Genomic DNA, 21421 nt, shown 5'->3' with positions numbered 1-21421 from the left:
ATCTGTGGTAAAAAATTTCATATTTTCTTCAGTCAGTACTGGTTACATGTTGCATTGTCTTAACTTTAATTAAGGAATTGTGTACATTGTCATATCCCGTGTGTATCTAGAAATTTCAAGACACGTTATGTATACGTACATATCCATTCATTATCTACCGGATTTCTGGCATCTTTTGTTGGTGTAGGATATCCCACATGTAGGATCATTTTAAAATGATCGTTTTATTTTAATCTCTATAAGCATACAAAATTCAAACATGTTTTTAAAAAATATATATGTTGATTGCAGTATGTTCTGATTAAAGTCTATTTCTGGTAAAAAAAAAAAAAAAAAAAGCCTCATAGCGTCAATGGGAAACTGAAGATGTGTAAAATGGTCCTTTAACAACAAGTTACGAAAGAATTAACAGGCGCGAATTATTTCATTCAAATTTTGTATCTTTTTTGTAAACAGTGAAGTGCAGTTATCGGTTATGTTACTCGACCCTCAACACTGAGCTACAAAGTTATTACCAGATCACTGCACTTTTATTGTGGAGTGACTTGTTGATTATATGTTTGTATCCCAGATCCAGGCTTAAATGTAATGGCTGACTTGCTGTGCTGAGTCACTTATATACGATGTTAAGCAAACCACTAATTTAGCAAGATTAGGTGTGACTATCATTTGTCACCACAAAGTATTGATTTGTTTATTTGCTTATCTATCTATCTATCTATCTATCTATCTATCTATCTATCTATCTATCTATCTATCTATCTATCTATCTATCCACCTGTCTCTGTCTTTATATAATTGTTTGTCTGTCTACACCTCTTTCTGTCTACTCTTTATCTGTATATTCTGTATACAGACTCTGTGTCTGTATATTCTCAGTTCTTTCTCCTAAATCTAAATTATCTATCTATCTATCTATCTATCTATCTATCTATCTATCTATCTATCTATCTATCTATCTATCTACCTGTCTGTCTGTCTGTCTGTCTGTCTTTATATGTTTGTTTGTCTGTCTATCTACACCTCTTTCTGTGTACTCTTTTTTTCTGTGTCTGTATATTCTCAGTTCTTTCTCCTAAATCTAAATTATCCATCCATCCATCCATCCATCCATCCATCCATCCATCCATCCATCCATCCATCCATCTTTATATGTTTGTCTGTCAAAGAGGAGGGGGTCCCCTGTACCAAGATGGCGGCTCTATGCCGCACCCAATGCGACATCTAGTGGATATCTATGGCTAATACAGAGGTTTTTATGGTTAGTGAAATTAAAGCGCCCTCATGTGTTCTCCATAGGTAACTACAACTGCTGCTTTGGGCGCACGTTGATGACGTCTGTGTTGCGCTGTGTGTAAACATTTGACAGATCCGGTGTCGCTTTAGCTATTTGTATTAAATCTGAGCGTTAACGTGTAGAATACAAATTAATTTCTATTTAAATGATTAAAAAACAATCCTTGGGAAGATGCGGCTGAATGAAGACACTTTACTGGAAGGCTGTAATGTTGTGTTGGTTCCCTACAACACTGAACATGTTCCCAGGTAACAGAAATATTGACTTTATTCATTAATAAATCTGCCTTTATGTTTCTAACTCAAACTAAAAACACACTTGTTAACTAGTAAACTAATCAAATCACTTAAACCTAAATCTCAAGCTCAGTTAAATGACTATTACTAACATGATTATGATAATAAGTAGATGAATGTTTTTAAGTCACACTTGTCTGTAGGAGTCTTTGTGTGGTTGGGAAGCTATGAACATTTTCCTCTGTGTGTTAGTGATTTCATCCAGATAATGAAGTACAGCTTTGTGCAAAAGTCTTCTTTTGCATCATTTTAGCATTTAGTGCTCGTTGAGCAAGTCAAGTCAAGTCAAGTGTAGTAGCTTTTATTGTCATTACAACCGTATATAGCTGTTGCAGTACACAGTGAAATGAGACGTTTCTCCAGGATTGTGGTGCTACATAACATACAGACAGAGCTAAGGACTTAGTGTTAGTCCTAGATACATAAAGTGCATCTGTACAACCTGGTGTACACAGTGTGAGACAAAAGACAAAAAGACAGTGCAGGACAAAAGACAAATAGACAAAAAGACAGTGCAAAACAGGACAAGACAGTGCAGGACAAGACAAACAAGACAGTGCAGGACAAAAGACAAATAGACAAAAAGACAGTGCAGGACAAAAGACAAATAGACAAAAAGACAGTGCAGGACAAGACAAACAAGACAGTGCAGGAAAAAAGGACAAATAGACAAAAAGACAGTGCAGGAAAAAAGGACAAATAGACAAAAAGACAGTGCAAAACAAGACAAACAGGACAAGACAGTGCAGGACAAAAGACAAGTAGACAAAAAGACAGTGCAGAACAAGACAAACAGGACAAGACAAACAACAGTGCAGGACAAGACAAACAAGACAGTGCAGGATAAAAGACAAATAGACAAAAAGACAGTGCAGAACAAGACAAACAAGACAAAAAAGACAGTGCAGAACAAAAGACAAGACAGTGCAGGACAACAGAAAAGACAATACACAAAAGCAGCACGACCAATGTAAATACTATATGTAATATTGCATGTGCAGAAATACTGGAATGAACACATTAGTATTATAGCAGCAGTTACATGAGGTATTGTAATGTATTGTGCTAAACAGTAGAGATGAGCCGGATACTCGGCTGAAACGAGTATCCGGTACGGATAAAGCACTTCTGCCGAGTACGAGTATTATACGAGTAATACGAGTCAATATCTGTGCTCGGATTGTATGAAAATCATCATTGGGTAGCTGATTGTGTCAGCGTTCTGTGATAGGCTAGTCACAGCGCTCCGCCCCTACAGTGATAGGCTAGTCACAGCGCCCCTCCCCTACAGTGATAGGCTAGTCACAGCGCCCCTCCCCTACAGTGATAGGCTAGTCACAGCGCCCCTCCCCTACAGTGATAGGCTAGTCACAGCGCCCCTCCCCTACAGTGATAGGCTAGTCACAGCGCCCCGCCCCTACAGTGATAGGCTAGTCACAGCGCCCCTCCCCTACACACATACAGATGTATTGTGTTGCTGTGTCTCGCTCTGCTCACTCACAGTCACACACACAACAGCTCTCTGTCTCTCCCTCAGTCACTCGGGTTCGCGGGTCTTTTCTGTTAACGTTTAGGGTTTCTTCAGCTTTTTACTTCGGGTTGTAACGTTAATAATACGTACTTACTAACCAGTAGAGTTCTGGTAAACGTGGGTTCGTTCAGACGTGGTGCTTGCTTGGTAGAATGCGACTCGTATTGCGTCTCTGCCTGTCGGAGATTTTTTTTCTTTTTTAAACCTTCAGCTGTCTCTAACCAGTAACCAGACACTGTGTCTGACACGTTTTTGCTGTATTTCATAAAAACATAAAGGTAGTAAGCTAGTGTTATAAATATTACAAATTAATTATTAAGTCACACACACACACACACACACACACACACACACACACCTGGTGTGGAAATAAAAAAATAAAAAAGAACCAAAAAAAATCACAAATCATAAAAAGATGAAAAGTTAAAAAAGAAAGTTATGTTGTTCATTACATTTTACTTCATAATTGCACTGCATTGTTTTGTTTTCATTGTTGCAAAACTTGTTCTGTAATATAGTTCGTTTGCTATCGTGATAAAAACCATTGATCTGAAGCTCAATCCTGATGCTGTCCTGTAAATATTTTTCTAATCAGCAATAAATATAACAATTTCTGATCAACCCATATCAATTGTATGCTTAAAATAACATACCGGTTAAAGCCCCGCCCATTTAAAGACAAACCCCGCCTACTTCCGAGTACAGATACAGATACAGATAATTCATATGGTTAACAGATACAGATAATGCTGTACTCGCTCATCCCTACTAAACAGCAATCGACTGAAATGAGAGACAGAATGTGCAAAGAACAAAAACAGTGTGTAAAACAGCATATAAACAGTTTGATGGATGTGGATATTGGAAATGTGTGTATTTGGTGTAGGTCTGTGCATTCCATACAGTTTGTGTGTGTGTGTGTGTGTGTGTGTTGTGCTCAGTACTGGTCTGGTCAGTGTGGTCAGTGTGGTGATTGGAGTCAGAAAAATAAATTTTTAAAATATTTGTTTAACCACATTATAAAATGAGCAAATACTGACAGTAAAAAGAAGTTAAATGAAGCCCTGAATGAATCTGTGAATGTTTAGATATCACCAGTGGATGACGTCAGAGGAGCTGCAGAAACTCACCGCGTCTGAACCTTTAACCCTGGACCAGGAATATGACATGCAGAGAAGCTGGAGAGAGGATGATGATAGTAAGGGTTTCTTCTTGTTTTCCTTCACAAACACACACACACACACACACACACACACCCCCCAGATGTGTGTAGCTTTAGGCTGATTTCTCACTCTGTATTCCAGCGAATTTCTAACAATTACAATTTTTAGTTGGAGATGTACATATTGTATATAATTGACATTGTATACAATTCATAAAGACACGTCTGTGATAAATATTACGTTGTATAGATTTGTTGAAAAAATTCCCAGCAATCCAGTTGAGTTTAAACCTTTTTTAAACGGCTCAATTTTGTGTTCGATGTCTGCAAATATCAAAAAATATCTCTAGGTTCTAGGATTACGGTTTAAACTCAGCTGCTTCAAGTCATTAATCATTATTTTTAAATAAGTAAATAGAAGAAAAGTGTCTCAGATTATTGCGATATCATTTCTAGCTGATTTCATGTTCTCTGTTCTTATCGCCAAAGTGCTCCGGACATCAGTTTTATTCTGTAAAAACACTGTGAACAGCTGTCCATTAATGAACACGTTTCACCTGTAAATACAGAGTGCACGTTCATCGTCCTGGACAAACAGAGATGGACAGATCCAAGCTTCTCAGAGGAAGAGTGCATGGTGGGAGATGTCAACATTTTCCTGACGGACCCCAGTGACCCGTCACTGGCTGAGCTGGAGATCATGATAGCAGGTGATAGACTTGATGGTTCACTTATTTGGTATGGTCCAGTTGAGTCACCGATTCATTCTAATTCAGTTAAAGGCTGTTTAGATTGACTGATTCATGAGGATTCAGGTGATAGTCTTAATGATTCACTGATTCATTATGAGTCAGTTAAAGGCCTTAATGATTTACTGATTTGTTATGATTCAGGTGATTAGTCTTAATGATTCACTGATTCATTAGGATTCAGTTAAAGGTCTTAATGATTTACTGATTTGTTATGATTCCAGTGATTAGTCTTAATGATTCACTGATTCATTATGAGTCAGGTAAAGGCCTTAATGATTTAGTAATTTGTTATGATTCAGGTTATAGTCTTAATGATTCACTGATTCATTATGAGTCAGTTAAAGACCTTAATGATTTACAGATTTGTTATGATTCAGGTGATTAGTCTTAATGATTCACTGATTCATTAGGATTCAGTTAAAGGTCTTAATGATTTACAGATTTGTTATGATTCAGGTGATTAGTCTTAATGATTCACTGATTCATTATGAGTCAGGTAAAGGCCTTAATGATTTAGTAATTTGTTATGATTCAGGTTATAGTCTTAATGATTCACTGATTCATTATGAGTCAGGTAAAGGCCTTAATGATTTAGTGATTTGTTATGATTCAGGTGATAGTCTTAATGATTCACTGATTCATCAGGATTCAGGTGATAGTCTTAATGATTCACTGATTTATTAGGATTCAGTTAAAGGCCTTAATGATTTACTGATTTGTTATGATTCAGGTGATTAGTCTTAATGATTCACTGATTTATTAGGATTCAGTTAAAGGCCTTAATGATTTACTGATTTGTTATGATTCAGGTGATAGTCTTAATGATTCACTGATTCATCAGGATTCAGATGATAGTCTTAATGATTCATTGATTTATTATGAGTCAGTTAAAGGCCTTAATGATTTACTGATTCATTATGAGTCAGGAGATGGTCCTAATGATTCAGTGATTCATTACGATTCAGGTAAAGATCCTAATGATTTACAGCTTTATTATGATTCAGGTGGATGTTCTAACGATTCACTGTGAGCTATGGTGAAACTTTTGGACTAAGCGTTATTCCTTTAACTCTATTTAAACCACTTCATCTATTTAAATCATGTTTCTTTCCACAGAGCCCAGCTACAGAGGCAGAGGTTATGGCAAAGAAGTGACGTGTATGATGATGCATTACGGTGAGATCAGAAATAATAAAAAAAAAAAAAAAACATAAATCTTCAGACTGTATTGATTTCATATGTAATTATTTTTAATACACATCCACAGGCATCAACAAACTCGGCATCAAGAAATACGAAGTGAAAATTGGTTTGGAAAACCGGATCAGTGTAGAGATGTTCAAAAAGCTCCAGTTTCAAGAGGTACGAATGAATAGAATCTTAAAATAATGAAATGTGGCATGGCATTGATTTATTTTCCATAACGGCAGCTCTGACGGTAGTGCAGATGTAATCCGAATCACAGCGTTATGTATATGTTTGCACTCAATCTAATAAAACGATCATTTCTATAGTAACAGCTCGTTCACAGGGACTCGGACGCGCCGCATAACCTAAGACTAACAATAAATACATTAAAAATAATAATGACCGACGAAGGGGGGGGGTCACGGTGGCTTAGTGGTTAGCACGTTCGCCTCACACCTCCAGGGTTTGTGGGTTTGATTCCCGCCTCCGCCTTGTGTGTGTGGAGTTTGCATGTTCTCCCCGTGCCTCGGGGGTTTCCTCCGGGTACTCCGGTTTCCTCCCCCGGTCCAAAGACATGCATGGTAGGTTGATTGGCATCTCTGGAAAAATTGTCCGTAGTGTGTGATTGCGTGAGTGAATGAGAGAGTGTGTGTGCCCTGCGATGGGTTGGCACTCTGTCCAGGGTGTATCCTGCCTTGATGCCCAATGACGCCTGAGATAGGCACAGGCTCCCCGTGACCCGAGGTAGTTCGGATAAGCGGTAGAAAATGAATGAATGAATGACCGACGAAGCACTTTTTCCAGTGTGAATTTGTAAAAATAAATAAATAAATAAATAAATAAAAATAAAACCCGCTGTTGTTAGAAATGAATCAATTCCTGCGTGGAAACAGTGACTCGATTTTACGCCAGGATGCTTCACACCACCCTATCAGTGGTTAATTAATTACTTATTGTATTTATTGACCTGTCGCTTTATCGTCACGTCTGCTGCTGTTTTATATTAAATGAAGTTCCTTCCCCAATAAACAAATAAACCTTTAACCTTTGCCGATCTTTCCTCTCTCCGTCCCCAGCTGTCCGTCAGCGAGGTGTTTCATGAAGTGACTCTTGGCCTGACTGTGAACGAGGCGTCATGGGAAGAGCTGCTGGGCGGCACGGATATCGAGGGAAGAGAGTACAGGAAAACCCGGGACTCCAGGCACAGAGCTAAACATTCAACAACCACCGGAGCTGACGGGAACTGAGAGGAAAGGGAATTTTAATAAGATCCAGAGAGTGAGTATGAGATGAAAGTAAATCCAATGCATCCGTGTTGCACTTTTAACGCGGCCTTCGCGTTCCATCCAGGCCGAAATCATCCACGTACTGTACGATTCACTTTGAAGCATTTTTTTAATTTCCTGACTCATTTACCTCAATGAACACAAAGTTTTTGCTCCTTTTAATATTTCAGTATCATCTGGATTTAAGAAGCAAGTTTTCACCACTGACTCAGATATCATGGGGATCTCGGATGAATCTCTACTGACTTTTTTCGAAAAATATTCAATCTGATCGCTTTTTTCTTTTCATCACGTGTAAAATGACCAGTTCGTATAAAAGATATACGAAACGCAAAAGTCACCTTCACTGTATCTGTTCTCTACATCACCACCTCTGCGTGCTCACAAGCCGTTATTTTGTCCATCCTTCAAAACCAGCAGAGGAACGGATTTCACATTCGCCGGCGGTGCGTCAGACAACTTCTCCCGGTCAATCGGTGAAAAAAAAAAATCATCAATCCTTACTTACCAGATGTCATTTGAATCCTGGATCAATCTCAGCACAGGTAAAGTGAGTGAAAGTAAAATAAGTAAGGAATTAAACGCTGTGCTGTTTTAGGAAATAAATCAGTGCTGTGGTAATGCGATGATGACCCATGTGATGTTTTTACTATAGAAACAGCAACGTTGTATAAAACCTGCACTACTGTCAAAGCTACAGTTATAGTAAATGAATCGACACCTTCTGACCAATCAGAATCAAGAATTCAGCAACGCACTAGACGTAAAGGAACACGGACGCAGATTTGCAATGCGATGAAATTTATTTATGCCGTTAATCTCCCTAAATCATCAGAGCAATAATTAAAATACTTTTTATTATTATTATTATTATTACAAATGTATACAAATCCATACTTGTAGTACATACACAGTGCTGAGGAAGACGGCCGCGTGAAACCCTGCTTCCTGATGCTCACTTATATAACGGTAGATGTGTCCTGGGTGAGAAAATAAACTTGAATGGCATAAGCAAGAGTTGTTGTTTTTTTTTGCATTATACTGGAAGAGAAAATGGCACTGTTTGTACATTTGTACCCATGTGTTTTTCCTACATTATTAGAAATATGTACGCATGCTCCCAATGCAGCATCTGTGTGATTTAATAAGATATTTCCGAACAATTCATAAGGCGCCGAATGGTCACATTTGATAAGTTTCTTTGTTCAGTAGCTCGAAAGCAGCTGTAAAGACCTGAAGTCCACTTTCTCTAGTTTCTGTTCTGGAAAACTGATCATTTTTTTCCCTAAACCGCCATAATTTTAAAACGAGACACGGAAACAGGCGAACATTTTCCCGTGTAGTTCCCTGGTACACACATTTTCACCGTCTTGTCAGTCCGAGCCAGAGAGGTGTCATTGTTGAAGGTCAGAGATTTTCTGCATAACTTGTTGCACCACATCCAGGCTTCGAGCCCAGCTCAGCGCCTCATCTGTGTACAGATTTACGGGAGCACAAAACGCCTCCTTCTTCAGCTCAGTGACCCGACAAGTACCGATCACTGCTGCAGTGCTGATGATGAGCAAGAAGACAATCCTGAGGAACAGAGAGAAGATCCGAGAGCACGCAGAGCGTCTGGTCTGAGGAGCAGGACTGGAGACCTTCTTTTTATCTGCAGGAAGGAGAAATGAGATTATAACACTAGTACAGTGTTGTGCTAACATGTCCACTTGGTCTTATAGTTTAGTTATGGTGAGAGATTTACTCTGTATTGACTCCATGTTACTTCATATCACAAACAGACTACACAAAGTGACATGATACATTACAGGAAAGATGAAAATTTAACAAGTTATGAGTTATTTAGGTTCTGAGAATTTATATAAAACTGGCTAAATGTTCAGATCTCCTTCTGTTTAAGTCTTACATACTGTGGTATATAAGCCTATCAAAATACTGAGGCCACGCCTCCTTCACGGTGACTGACAGCACTGAGGCCACGCCTCCTTCACTGTGACTGACAGCACTGAGGCCACGCCTCCTACACTGTGACTGACAGCACTGAGGCCACGCCTCCTACACTGTGACTGACAGCACTGAGGCCACGCCTCCTTCACTGTGACTAACAGCACTGTAGCCACGCCTCCTAACCAAGCCACGCCTTAGCATCTCCTAACCTCTCTACCTCATGGCCTCTACCTTCTCACGCATATGATGCGTAACCCACCTTGATTTTGGCTGGTTCTCTTTTTCTTCTCCTCTTTCTTCTTTTTCTGTTGTTCCTGTGCAGCCTGAGCAGCCACCTGCGCTTCGTATTCCTTCCTTTTCCTCTCCTTCTCCTCTGCCTTTTTCTTTTTCTGTGCTTCTCTCTCTCTGGCCTCTCTCTCCTTCTGCCTCGCTTCTCTTTTCTTCTCTTGTTCTGGAAGACAGAGATAATTATAATTGAGCGTATAATTTGTATGTGTACAGAAACGCACTCAGGGATGCGCTTATCTACCTTTCTCCTTCAGTAGCCGGCGTTCTCGCTCCTTATCTGCTTCTTCCTGGAGAAACCTCATGTGTTGGAGAACCTGAGCAGAACAAGATGGAGGACACTGTGAAGTTAACTGGAAATTAAAGCCTGACCTGTTCTCAGTTCTAAGTTACTTTGGATGAAGTTGCTAGATGACTAGATGTAAATATAATCAGTGGACTGATCCACGTTCTTTTCAGCAGGAATGACAACATTTTGGGTGTAGAAACTCTCTCACCTGTCCTGCACACTGCCTGCACTGTTTCTCATACAGACAGTCTCCTGCCGCTTTGGCCAGCGTCGGCTCCAGAGGGTTGTCTTTAAGGTCCAGCCACTTCAGACTCTACAAACACAGACAGTTGCGAGAATAACACTAAAATGGATGATCTTAGGGTTTTAAGATATCCCACAATGGGCTTCTTTTGTCAGTCAGTAAAGTTGTGTGTAGCTGTTTTCCTCTGTGATCACAAAAGTTTCAGAAATGATGATTATTTTACTTTCGCATTCATTTGATAAATAGCTACCAGGTGTAGGTTTCTGAGCACGTTCACAAAACAGTCACTTAACATTTTAGCCACGCCTACAAAACTCCATAAAAGGAAAAGCTCACAGAGCGACAGATAATTAGAGCATCTCCTCATTTCCTCTGTAAAAGATCATGTGATGTACAAATACATTTGTTTGTATTCCTGATAAATGAGGCACTTTATCCAGATTGTAGATGTTATGACTGCATTTGTTCCCCTGAGACTTTACAGACATTAGTCTTTCAAAGTCTTTGGGCGAATTGCATGCTAATGGAAACCTGTAAGCTTATACAGTGAGACATGACACGTAAATGTGCTAAATCTGATCTCAGGAACTGACCCTTAGCTGGCAGAAGCTGAGAGGCAACACGGTCAGTTTGTTGTTGTACAGATCCAGATGCTGCAGGCTGGAGAGTTGCCCGATTTCCTCTGGCAGGCTCACCAGCTGATTCTTGCTCAGGTCAACTTTAACCAGGTGAGTCAGCATACAGAAATCAGGCTGCAGAAAGGAAAGAGAAAGTAAAGTCTAGGAACAATATATAGAGCCTCTTTAAATATGTATAGGGCTTTTTACACCTGGTCACTTCATGCGTTTTCTGTGATCAGATATCTATCCGATGGTAAAAAGACCAGGTCTAAATGCACTCTGAAATGTTTTCAAGACAGATATAAATCCGATCGTTCAAACCACTTCAGGAGGTGGTCTGGGACGCGTTTCAGATGAAACCGGACAGGTGGAAATGAATGTGGTTGTTCAAGCCACATACGTCAGCGCTAAACTCCTCCCAAACGGAAGTACGTCACTCGCAAGTGACTCACGAGTCGTGCATCGCGCCAAAAACCCCATATTACCCCGGAAATGAGGTAAAATATATTTGCATTTTGGGCGGGAGTAGAAAGATCGGATCGATATCCGATTCGCCGAGACGTATTTATGTGGCCTAATGTAAATGGAACAGTTTTAACAAATCAGATAGATATCGGATCAGAGACAACACATGAAGTGACCAGGTGTAAAAAGGCCCTTTAACAGAGGAGACAGCTAGCTGATTAAGGAGCTGATATTAACCAGATATATGCAAATATAAAAAGATCCAGAGATCCTCATAGTAATCTATTCAACTTTAAAGAAAGTCTGGACAAGCAGTTTAATAAATAAATAAATAAATAAATAAATAGCTAGCCTTCCCTGAATTGGATTGGACTATATCCCATGTCGGATATCTGATCTAGGGTTCGGTTTCTTTGGTCTATGGATATGTTTAATGTCTTAATGAGTTACATCACAATAAAGATGAAAAAATAAGGAATAAACCATGTAGGCTGTGCTATTATAGAAATATAATCAACAACAGGGTTGCTGCGATGAAGTTACTGTGTTACATAAACGTCACGTGGTGTGAAGGTAGAACTTACAGTTAGGGTTGTGAGGTTGTTACAGGAAAGGTCCAGGACTGTGGCTTTGGGAACAGCAGCCTGAAAAACAAATGTTAAAACGATCTTTTACACTCTGGTGAAGAAAATACTACAACCAATGAGAATAAGCAGCAATTGTTACAAGACTTTATGACTCTATGAGCATGTTCTTTAGAGCTAATGCAGATTTAAATGAGCTTCTCAGTATTCTTTACTATAGTGACGTTTACAGACATTTTCTTTACTACAGTGACACATGGATGTAGTTATCTTTACTACAGTGACATGTGGATGTAGTTATCTTTACTACAGTGACATGTGGATGTAGTTATCTTTACTACAGTGACACTTGGATGTAGTTATCTTTACTACAGTGACATGTGGATGTAGTTACCTTTACTACAGTGACATGTGGATGTAGTTATCTTTACTACAGTGACACTTGGATGTAGTTATCTTTACTACAGTGACACTTGGATGTAGTTATCTTTACTACAGTGACATGTGGATGTAGTTACCTTTACTACAGTGACACTTGGATGTAGTTATCTTTACTACAGTGACATGTGGATGTAGTTACCTTTACTACAGTGACATGTGGATGTAGTTATCTTTACTACAGTGACACTTGGATGTAGTTACCTTTACTACAGTGACATGTGGATGTAGTTATCTTTACTACAGTGACATGTGGATGTAGTTATCTTTACTACAGTGACACTTGGATGTAGTTACCTTTACTACAGTGACACTTGGATGTAGTTATCTTTACTACAGTGACATGTGGATGTAGTTATCTTTACTACAGTGACATGTGGATGTAGTTACCTTTACTACAGTGACACTTGGATGCAGTTATTTCTACTACAGTGACACTTGGATGTAGTTATCTTTACTACAGTGACACTTGGATGTAGTTACCTTTACTACAGTGACACTTGGATGTAGTTATCTTTACTACAGTGACACTTGGATGTAGTTATCTTTACTACAGTGACACTTGGATGTAGTTATCTTTACTACAGTGACATGTGGATGTAGTTACCTTTACTACAGTGACATGTGGATGTAGTTATCTTTACTACAGTGACACTTGGATGTAGTTACCTTTACTACAGTGACACTTGGATGTAGTTATCTTTACTACAGTGACATGTGGATGTAGTTACCTTTACTACAGTGACACTTGGATGTAGTTATCTTTACTACAGTGACATGTGGATGTAGTTATCTTTACTACAGTGACATGTGGATGTAGTTACCTTTACTACAGTGACACTTGTAGTTATCTTTACTACAGTGACACTTGGATGCAGTTATCTTTACTACAGTGACATGTGGATGTAGTTATCTTTACTACAGTGACACTTGGATGTAGTTATCTTTACTACAGTGACACTTGGATGTAGTTATCTTTACTACAGTGACATGTGGATGCAGTTATCTTTACTACAGTGACATGTGGATGCAGTTATCTTTACTACAGTGACATGTGGATGTAGTTATCTTTACTACAGTGACATGTGGATGCAGTTATCTTTACTACAGTGACATGTGGATGCAGTTATCTTTACTACAGTGACATGTGGATGCAGTTATCTTTACTACAGTGACATGTGGATGTAGTTATCTTTACTACAGTGACATGTGGATGTAGTTATCTTTACTACAGTGACATGTGGATGCAGTTATCTTTACTACAGTGACATGTGGATGTAGTTATCTTTACTACAGTGACACTTGGATGTAGTTATCTTTACTACAGTGACATGTGGATGCAGTTATCTTTACTACAGTGACATGTGGATGCAGTTATCTTTACTACAGTGACATGTGGATGTAGTTATCTTTACTACAGTGACATGTGGATGCAGTTATCTTTACTACAGTGACATGTGGATGCAGTTATCTTTACTACAGTGACATGTGGATGCAGTTATCTTTACTACAGTGACATGTGGATGTAGTTATCTTTACTACAGTGACATGTGGATGTAGTTATCTTTACTACAGTGACATGTGGATGTAGTTATCTTTACTACAGTGACATGTGGATGTAGTTATCTTTACTACAGTGACATGTGGATGTAGTTATCTTTACTACAGTGACATGTGGATGTAGTTATCTTTACTACAGTGACACATGGATGTAGTTATCTTTACTACAGTGACACATGGATGTAGTTATCTTTACTACAGTGACATGTGGATGTAGTTATCTTTACTACAGTGACACTTGGATGTAGTTATCTTTACTACAGTGACATGTGGATGCAGTTATCTTTACTACAGTGACATGTGGATGTAGTTATCTTTACTACAGTGACATGTGGATGCAGTTATCTTTACTACAGTGACACTTGGATGTAGTTATCTTTACTACAGTGACATGTGGATGCAGTTATCTTTACTACAGTGACACTTGGATGTAGTTATCTTTACTACAGTGACACTTGGATGTAGTTATCTTTACTACAGTGACATGTGGATGTAGTTATCTTTACTACAGTGACACTTGGATGTAGTTATCTTTACTACAGTGACATGTGGATGTAGTTATCTTTACTACAGTGACATGTGGATGTAGTTATCTTTACTACAGTGACATGTGGATGCAGTTATCTTTACTACAGTGACACTTGGATGTAGTTATCTTTACTACAGTGACATGTGGATGTAGTTATCTTTACTACAGTGACACTTGGATGCAGTTATCTTTACTACAGTGACACTTGGATGTAGTTATCTTTACTACAGTGACACTTGGATGTAGTTATCTTTACTACAGTGACATGTGGATGTAGTTATCTTTACTACAGTGACATGTGGATGTAGTTATCTTTACTACAGTGACATGTGGATGTAGTTATCTTTACTACAGTGACATGTGGATGTAGTTATCTTTACTACAGTGACATGTGGATGCAGTTATCTTTACTACAGTGACATGTGGATGTAGTTATCTTTACTACAGTGACATGTGGATGTAGTTATCTTTACTACAGTGACATGTGGATGTAGTTATCTTTACTACAGTGACACTTGGATGTAGTTATCTTTACTACAGTGACACTTGTAGTTATCTTTACTACAGTGACATGTGGATGCAGTTATCTTTACTACAGTGACACTTGGATGTAGTTATCTTTACTACAGTGACACTTGGATGTAGTTATCTTTACTACAGTGACATGTGGATGTAGTTATCTTTACTACAGTGACACTTGGATGTAGTTATCTTTACTACAGTGACATGTGGATGTAGTTATCTTTACTACAGTGACATGTGGATGTAGTTATCTTTACTACAGTGACATGTGGATGCAGTTATCTTTACTACAGTGACACTTGGATGTAGTTATCTTTACTACAGTGACACTTGGATGTAGTTATCTTTACTACAGTGACATGTGGATGTAGTTATCTTTACTACAGTGACACTTGGATGTAGTTATCTTTACTACAGTGACATGTGGATGCAGTTATCTTTACTACAGTGACATGTGGATGTAGTTATCTTTACTACAGTGACATGTGGATGCAGTTATCTTTACTACAGTGACATGTGGATGCAGTTATCTTTACTACAGTGACATGTGGATGCAGTTATCTTTACTACAGTGACATGTGGATGTAGTTATCTTTACTACAGTGACATGTGGATGTAGTTATCTTTACTACAGTGACATGTGGATGTAGTTACCTTTACTACAGTGACACTTGTAGTTATCTTTACTACAGTGACACTTGGATGCAGTTATCTTTACTACAGTGACACTTGGATGTAGTTATCTTTACTACAGTGACACTTGGATGTAGTTATCTTTACTACAGTGACATGTGGATGTAGTTATCTTTACTACAGTGACACTTGGATGTAGTTATCTTTACTACAGTGACATGTGGATGTAGTTATCTTTACTACAGTGACATGTGGATGTAGTTATCTTTACTACAGTGACATGTGGATGCAGTTATCTTTACTACAGTGACACTTGGATGTAGTTATCTTTACTACAGTGACACTTGGATGTAGTTATCTTTACTACAGTGACATGTGGATGTAGTTATCTTTACTACAGTGACACTTGGATGTAGTTATCTTTACTACAGTGACATGTGGATGCAGTTATCTTTACTACAGTGACATGTGGATGTAGTTATCTTTACTACAGTGACATGTGGATGCAGTTATCTTTACTACAGTGACATGTGGATGTAGTTATCTTTACTACAGTGACACTTGGATGCAGTTATCTTTACTACAGTGACACTTGGATGCAGTTATCTTTACTACAGTGACATGTGGATGCAGTTATCTTTACTACAGTGACATGTGGATGCAGTTATCTTTACTACAGTGACACGTGGATGTAGTTATCTTTACTACAGTGACATGTGGATGTAGTTATCTTTACTACAGTGACACTTGGATGTAGTTATCTTTACTACAGTGACATGTGGATGTAGTTACCTTTACTACAGTGACACTTGGATGCAGTTATCTTTACTACAGTGACACTTGGATGTAGTTATCTTTACTACAGTGACACTTGGATGTAGTTATCTTTACTACAGTGACACTTGGATGTAGTTATCTTTACTACAGTGACACTTGGATGTAGTTATCTTTACTACAGTGACACTTGGATGTAGTTATCTTTACTACAGTGACATGTGGATGTAGTTATCTTTACTACAGTGACACTTGGATGTAGTTATCTTTACTACAGTGACATGTGGATGTAGTTATCTTTACTACAGTGACATGTGGATGTAGTTATCTTTACTACAGTGACATGTGGATGCAGTTATCTTTACTACAGTGACACGTGGATGTAGTTATCTTTACTACAGTGACACATGGATGTAGTTATCTTTACTACAGTGACATGTGGATGTAGTTATCTTTACTACAGTGACATGTGGATGTAGTTATCTTTACTACAGTGACACTTGGATGTAGTTACCTGTACTACAGTGACATGTGGATGTAGTTATCTTTACTACAGTGACATGTGGATGTAGTTATCTTTACTACAGTGACATGTGGATGTAGTTATCTTTACTACAGTGACACTTGGATGTAGTTACCTGTACTACAGTGACATGTGGATGTAGTTATCTTTACTACAGTGACACTTGGTTGTAGTTATCTTTACTACAGTGACATGTGGATGTAGTTACCTTTACTACAGTGACACTTGGATGCAGTTATCTTTACTACAGTGACACTTGGATGTAGTTATCTTTACTACAGTGACACTTGGATGTAGTTATCTTTACTACAGTGACACTTGGATGTAGTTATCTTTACTACAGTGACACTTGGATGTAGTTATCTTTACTACAGTGACACTTGGATGTAGTTATCTTTACTACAGTGACACTTGGATGTAGTTATCTTTACTACAGTGACATGTGGATGTAGTTATCTTTACTACAGTGACACTTGGATGCAGTTATCTTTACTACAGTGACACTTGGATGCAGTTATCTTTACTACAGTGACATGTGGATGTAGTTATCTTTACTACAGTGACATGTGGATGTAGTTATCTTTACTACAGTGACATGTGGATGTAGTTATCTTTACTACAGTGACACGTGGATGCAGTTATCTTTACTATAATTCACAGACACTTACAAGCTCCTTCACTGGGACTTCTGTGAGGTTACACAGACTGAGGTCCAGCTCATTTCCTTCCACTTTGTCTCGAAGACTCTCAACTTTGGCTTTATTCATTCTGTAAACATGTAAAACAAAATAAGAGACCAGTTTGAAGTGGTAATAAAATGTAATATACAGTGAACAGTACAGAGCTTCAGTAGTGATTAGTTATCATTCCCTACCGTAGTGATTAGTTATCATTCCTTACTGTAGCATTTCACTAGTGATTAGTTATCATTTCCTACTGTAGTGCTTCACTAGTGATTAGTTATCATTCCCTACTGTAGCGCTTCACTAGTGATTAGTTATCATTCCCTACTGTAGCGCTTCACTAGTGATTAGTTATCATTCCCTACTGTAGCGCTTCACTAGTGATTAGTTATCATTCCCTACTGTAGCGCTTCACTAGTGATTAGTTATCATTCCCTACTGTAGCGCTTCACTAGTGATTAGTTATCATTCCCTACTGTAGTGATTAGATATCATTCCTTACTGTAGCATTTCACTAGTGATTAGTTATCATTTCCTACTGTAGTGCTTCACTAGTGATTAGTTATCATTTCCTACTGTAGCGCTTCACTAGTGATTAGTTATCATTCCCTACTGTAGTGATTAGATATCATTCCCGACTGTAGAGCTTCAGTAGTGATTAATTATCATTCCCTACTGCAGTGATTAGTTATCATTCCTTACTGTAGAGCTTTAGTAGTGATTAGTTATCATTCCCTACAGTAGAGCTTCAGTAGTGATAAGATATCATTCCCTACTGCAGTGATTAGTTATCATTCCCTACTGTAGTGATTAGTTATCATTCCCGACTGTAGAGCTTCAGTAGTGATTAGATATCATTCCCTACTGCAGTGATTAGTTATTATTCCCTTCTGTAGAGATTCAGTAGTGATTAGTTATCATTCCCTACAGTAGAGCTTCAGTAGTGATTAGATATCATTCCCTACTGTAGTGATTAGTTATCATTCCCTACTGTAGTGATTAGTTATCATTCCCTACTGTAGTGATTAGTTATCATTCCCTACTGTAGTGATTAGTTATCATTCCCGACTGTAGAGCTTCAGTAGTGATTAATTATCATTCCCTACTGTAGTGATTAGTTATCATTCCCTACTGTAGTGATTAGTTATCATTCCCGACTGTAGAGCTTCAGTAGTGATTAATTATCATTCCCTACTGTAGTGATTAGTTATCATTCCCTACTGTAGTGATTAGTTATCATTCCCTACTGTAGTGATTAATTATCATTCCCTACTGTAGTGATTAGTTATCATTCCCTACTGTAGTGATTAGTTATCATTCCCTACTGTAGTGATTAGTTATCATTCCCTACTGTAGTGATTAGTTATCATTCCCTACTGTAGTGATTAGTTATCATTCCCTACTGTAGAGCTTCAATGATACTTTAACTGAACTAAAAACAAACATGTTAGAAAACTAGCTCACTTAGCATAGAGCTAATGTTGTTGTATTAACAGCACTGTGCACCAAACGTTAACTGAAACTTACGTTTTTCTGCTGTGACACGATATTACACCAGTACACAGACCCCGCACTTAGACCAGAGCTGAACGTTGATATATAAAGTGACTGAAAATCCACGTCATTCATTCACCGTTGAGCTGGCAGCTATAGGTCCCGCACGGCCGTGTCCCAAATTGCCCTTCACTCCCTACACAAGAGCACTACGTTACAGCGTCGAATTAAAGCGCGTGCACGCTGTTCTAGTGCACTGCGTATTCAATAGGAAGCGGTTTGGAATGCTGTCTACGTCACTACGCCAGCTCGAATTTCATTGGGCAATGCGCAACATTTTCACGCTGTCGGTTACACCGTACTGAAAAAGGGGTAAAAGCGCCATCTGTCGGTTTGGAGTTAGCAGTTTCCTCCCATTGTACACAAACGTGTGTGTGTGTGTGTGTGTGTGTGTGTGTGTGTGTGTGTGTGTGTGTGTGTGTGTGTGTGTGTGTGTGTGTGTGTGTGTGTGTGTGTGAGAGAGATCCTGTGATGGACTGACCTCCTGTCCAGAGTGTCTAGTGTTCCTAGGGTTTGTTTACTGTGGATGGTCCACCATCCACGTCCCTATAAACGCTGTTAATACATCAACAGATTAGAACAAGCACATCAGTAGAAACTGGTGACATAACTGCTGTTATAGAATATTAATCAAAGAGATTTGACCCTGAATCGACTCACTTGCAGAAAATAAACCACGCTCAGGTCATTACTGTTATTTCCGCTCACGCTTCCATCGCTGTATTTATGAACAACGAATGAAATCGTTTTAGGATTTTTTTTTTCAGCCATACATTTTTATCTGTTTAATTATATGTGGTGTGAAAACAAACCAAGTAGCAAATGAATTTACATCATTTCCTGTCCAGTTTCATCTAAATGAGGATGAGGTTCCCTTCTGAGCCTCATCTCAGGGAGTTTTTTCCTTGTCATCATTGCCTCAGACTTGCTCATTAAGGATGAATGTAAACAAATTGCATTGAAATTGAATTGAATCAAAAGAATAATTTTCATTCTGATTCGAATCGGCAGTCCGACTTATCAGTAAGGAAGTGCCTTTAGATGATCTTCATCCAGGATGAGATGCCAGGAGGCAAAAGTACAGAAAGAACACGAGTGGACCGAGACCCGAACCCTGGAGTACGACTGTAGCGAGACAGTTTCAAAACGAGACAAATTCAAAAAGTAGTCAGCGAGGTATATTTGTTAGAAAGACATGTTTATTGTTTTTTTTTGTTTGTTTTTTTTGTAGGTTTGTTTTATAAAAGTGATCAATGTATAGACTCAGTTCATCTCTTCTGCAAAGTGAAAATAAGTCCGGACAAAATTCTACATTTGCGTTCGAGAGCAGGAAATGAAACACTGCGTTCGTTGTATCATACTGTATGCGTTTAAGATGGAAGCTGCCTCTAACATGGCGTGACGTCTGCGGGTTTTCTCGGTGACCAAACATCTATTCGAACACATACAATTTCACTGCACAGCTACACGTCTATCGCATTCAAAGACAAACCCATACACCAACACCATCTACGTGAACCTCTGTACCCAAGTTAAAGGATCTAGTGTAAAGTGTAAACATCTACTGCAACAGTCCACTTCTTTAATTAACACGTGTAGACCACCTGGCTAGTGTTACATGCATCACAGATGTTAGGTCTAAGGAAAACAAATATACAAACAAACAAACTCTAGAAATGATTATTATTATTATTATTACATCACATCCTTACTAATATATCACACATATTGAACACCTCCGACATGTCCGAGTTGCTAGTTTATTAGTTACTATATTGGGATCGGTAATAAACTGGCTTAACCTAGCTTATCACAACAATAATAAGCGCTTAGCACGTTCGCCTCACACCTCCAGGGTCGGGGTTCGATTCCCGCCTCCACCTTGTGTGTGTGGAGTTTGCATGTTCTCCCCGTGCCTCGGGGGTTTCCTCCGGGTACTCCGGTTTCCTCCCCCGGTCCAAAGACATGCATGGTAGGTTGATTGGCATCTCTGGAAAATTGTCCCTAGTGTGTGTGATTGCGTGAGTGAATGAGAGTGTGTGTGTGCCCTGCGATGGGTTGGCACTCCGTCCAGGGTGTATCCTGCCTTGATGCCCAATGACGCCTGAGATAGGCACAGGCTCCCCGTGACCCGAGGTAGTTCGGATTAGCGGTAGAAGATGAATGAATGAATGAATAATCTAAAACCAAACCAGGATGTTTTTATTCTCCGAAGAGAGTTTTTATAAACTCGAAATCGTGTCCAGACGAATCCAGAGT

General features: G+C 38.8%; 2 protein-coding genes across 2 annotated transcripts; one reads left to right on the top strand and one right to left on the bottom strand.

The window, feature by feature from the left end:
* The first annotated feature begins 1329 nt into the window (after window positions 1-1329).
* nat9 (N-acetyltransferase 9 (GCN5-related, putative)) lies at window positions 1330-8523 on the top strand. The gene is made up of 7 exons (XM_060894664.1): window positions 1330-1545; window positions 4213-4322; window positions 4856-4996; window positions 6155-6214; window positions 6306-6400; window positions 7303-7504; window positions 7683-8523. The coding sequence occupies exons 1-6, from the start codon at window positions 1469-1471 to the stop codon at window positions 7471-7473; spliced, it is 654 nt and encodes a 217-aa protein (XP_060750647.1). The 5' UTR covers window positions 1330-1468; the 3' UTR covers window positions 7474-7504; window positions 7683-8523.
* Window positions 8297-19291, bottom strand: lrrc59 (leucine rich repeat containing 59). Its single transcript, XM_060894651.1, has 8 exons — window positions 19136-19291; window positions 17594-17693; window positions 11947-12006; window positions 10871-11029; window positions 10242-10346; window positions 9989-10061; window positions 9719-9910; window positions 8297-9163 (listed from the first exon to the last, which is right to left on the bottom strand). Exons 2-8 carry the CDS (start codon window positions 17690-17692, stop codon window positions 8907-8909), a joined length of 945 nt encoding a protein of 314 aa, XP_060750634.1. The 5' UTR covers window position 17693; window positions 19136-19291; the 3' UTR covers window positions 8297-8906.
* Between the last annotated feature and the right edge of the window lie 2130 nt (window positions 19292-21421).

Source organism: Tachysurus vachellii, chromosome 2, assembly GCF_030014155.1.
Source record: "Tachysurus vachellii isolate PV-2020 chromosome 2, HZAU_Pvac_v1, whole genome shotgun sequence".
NCBI lineage: Eukaryota > Metazoa > Chordata > Actinopteri > Siluriformes > Bagridae > Tachysurus > Tachysurus vachellii.
The sequence above is the reverse complement of the archived record's forward strand: the minus strand, read 5'-3'. Positions and strand labels throughout refer to the sequence as shown.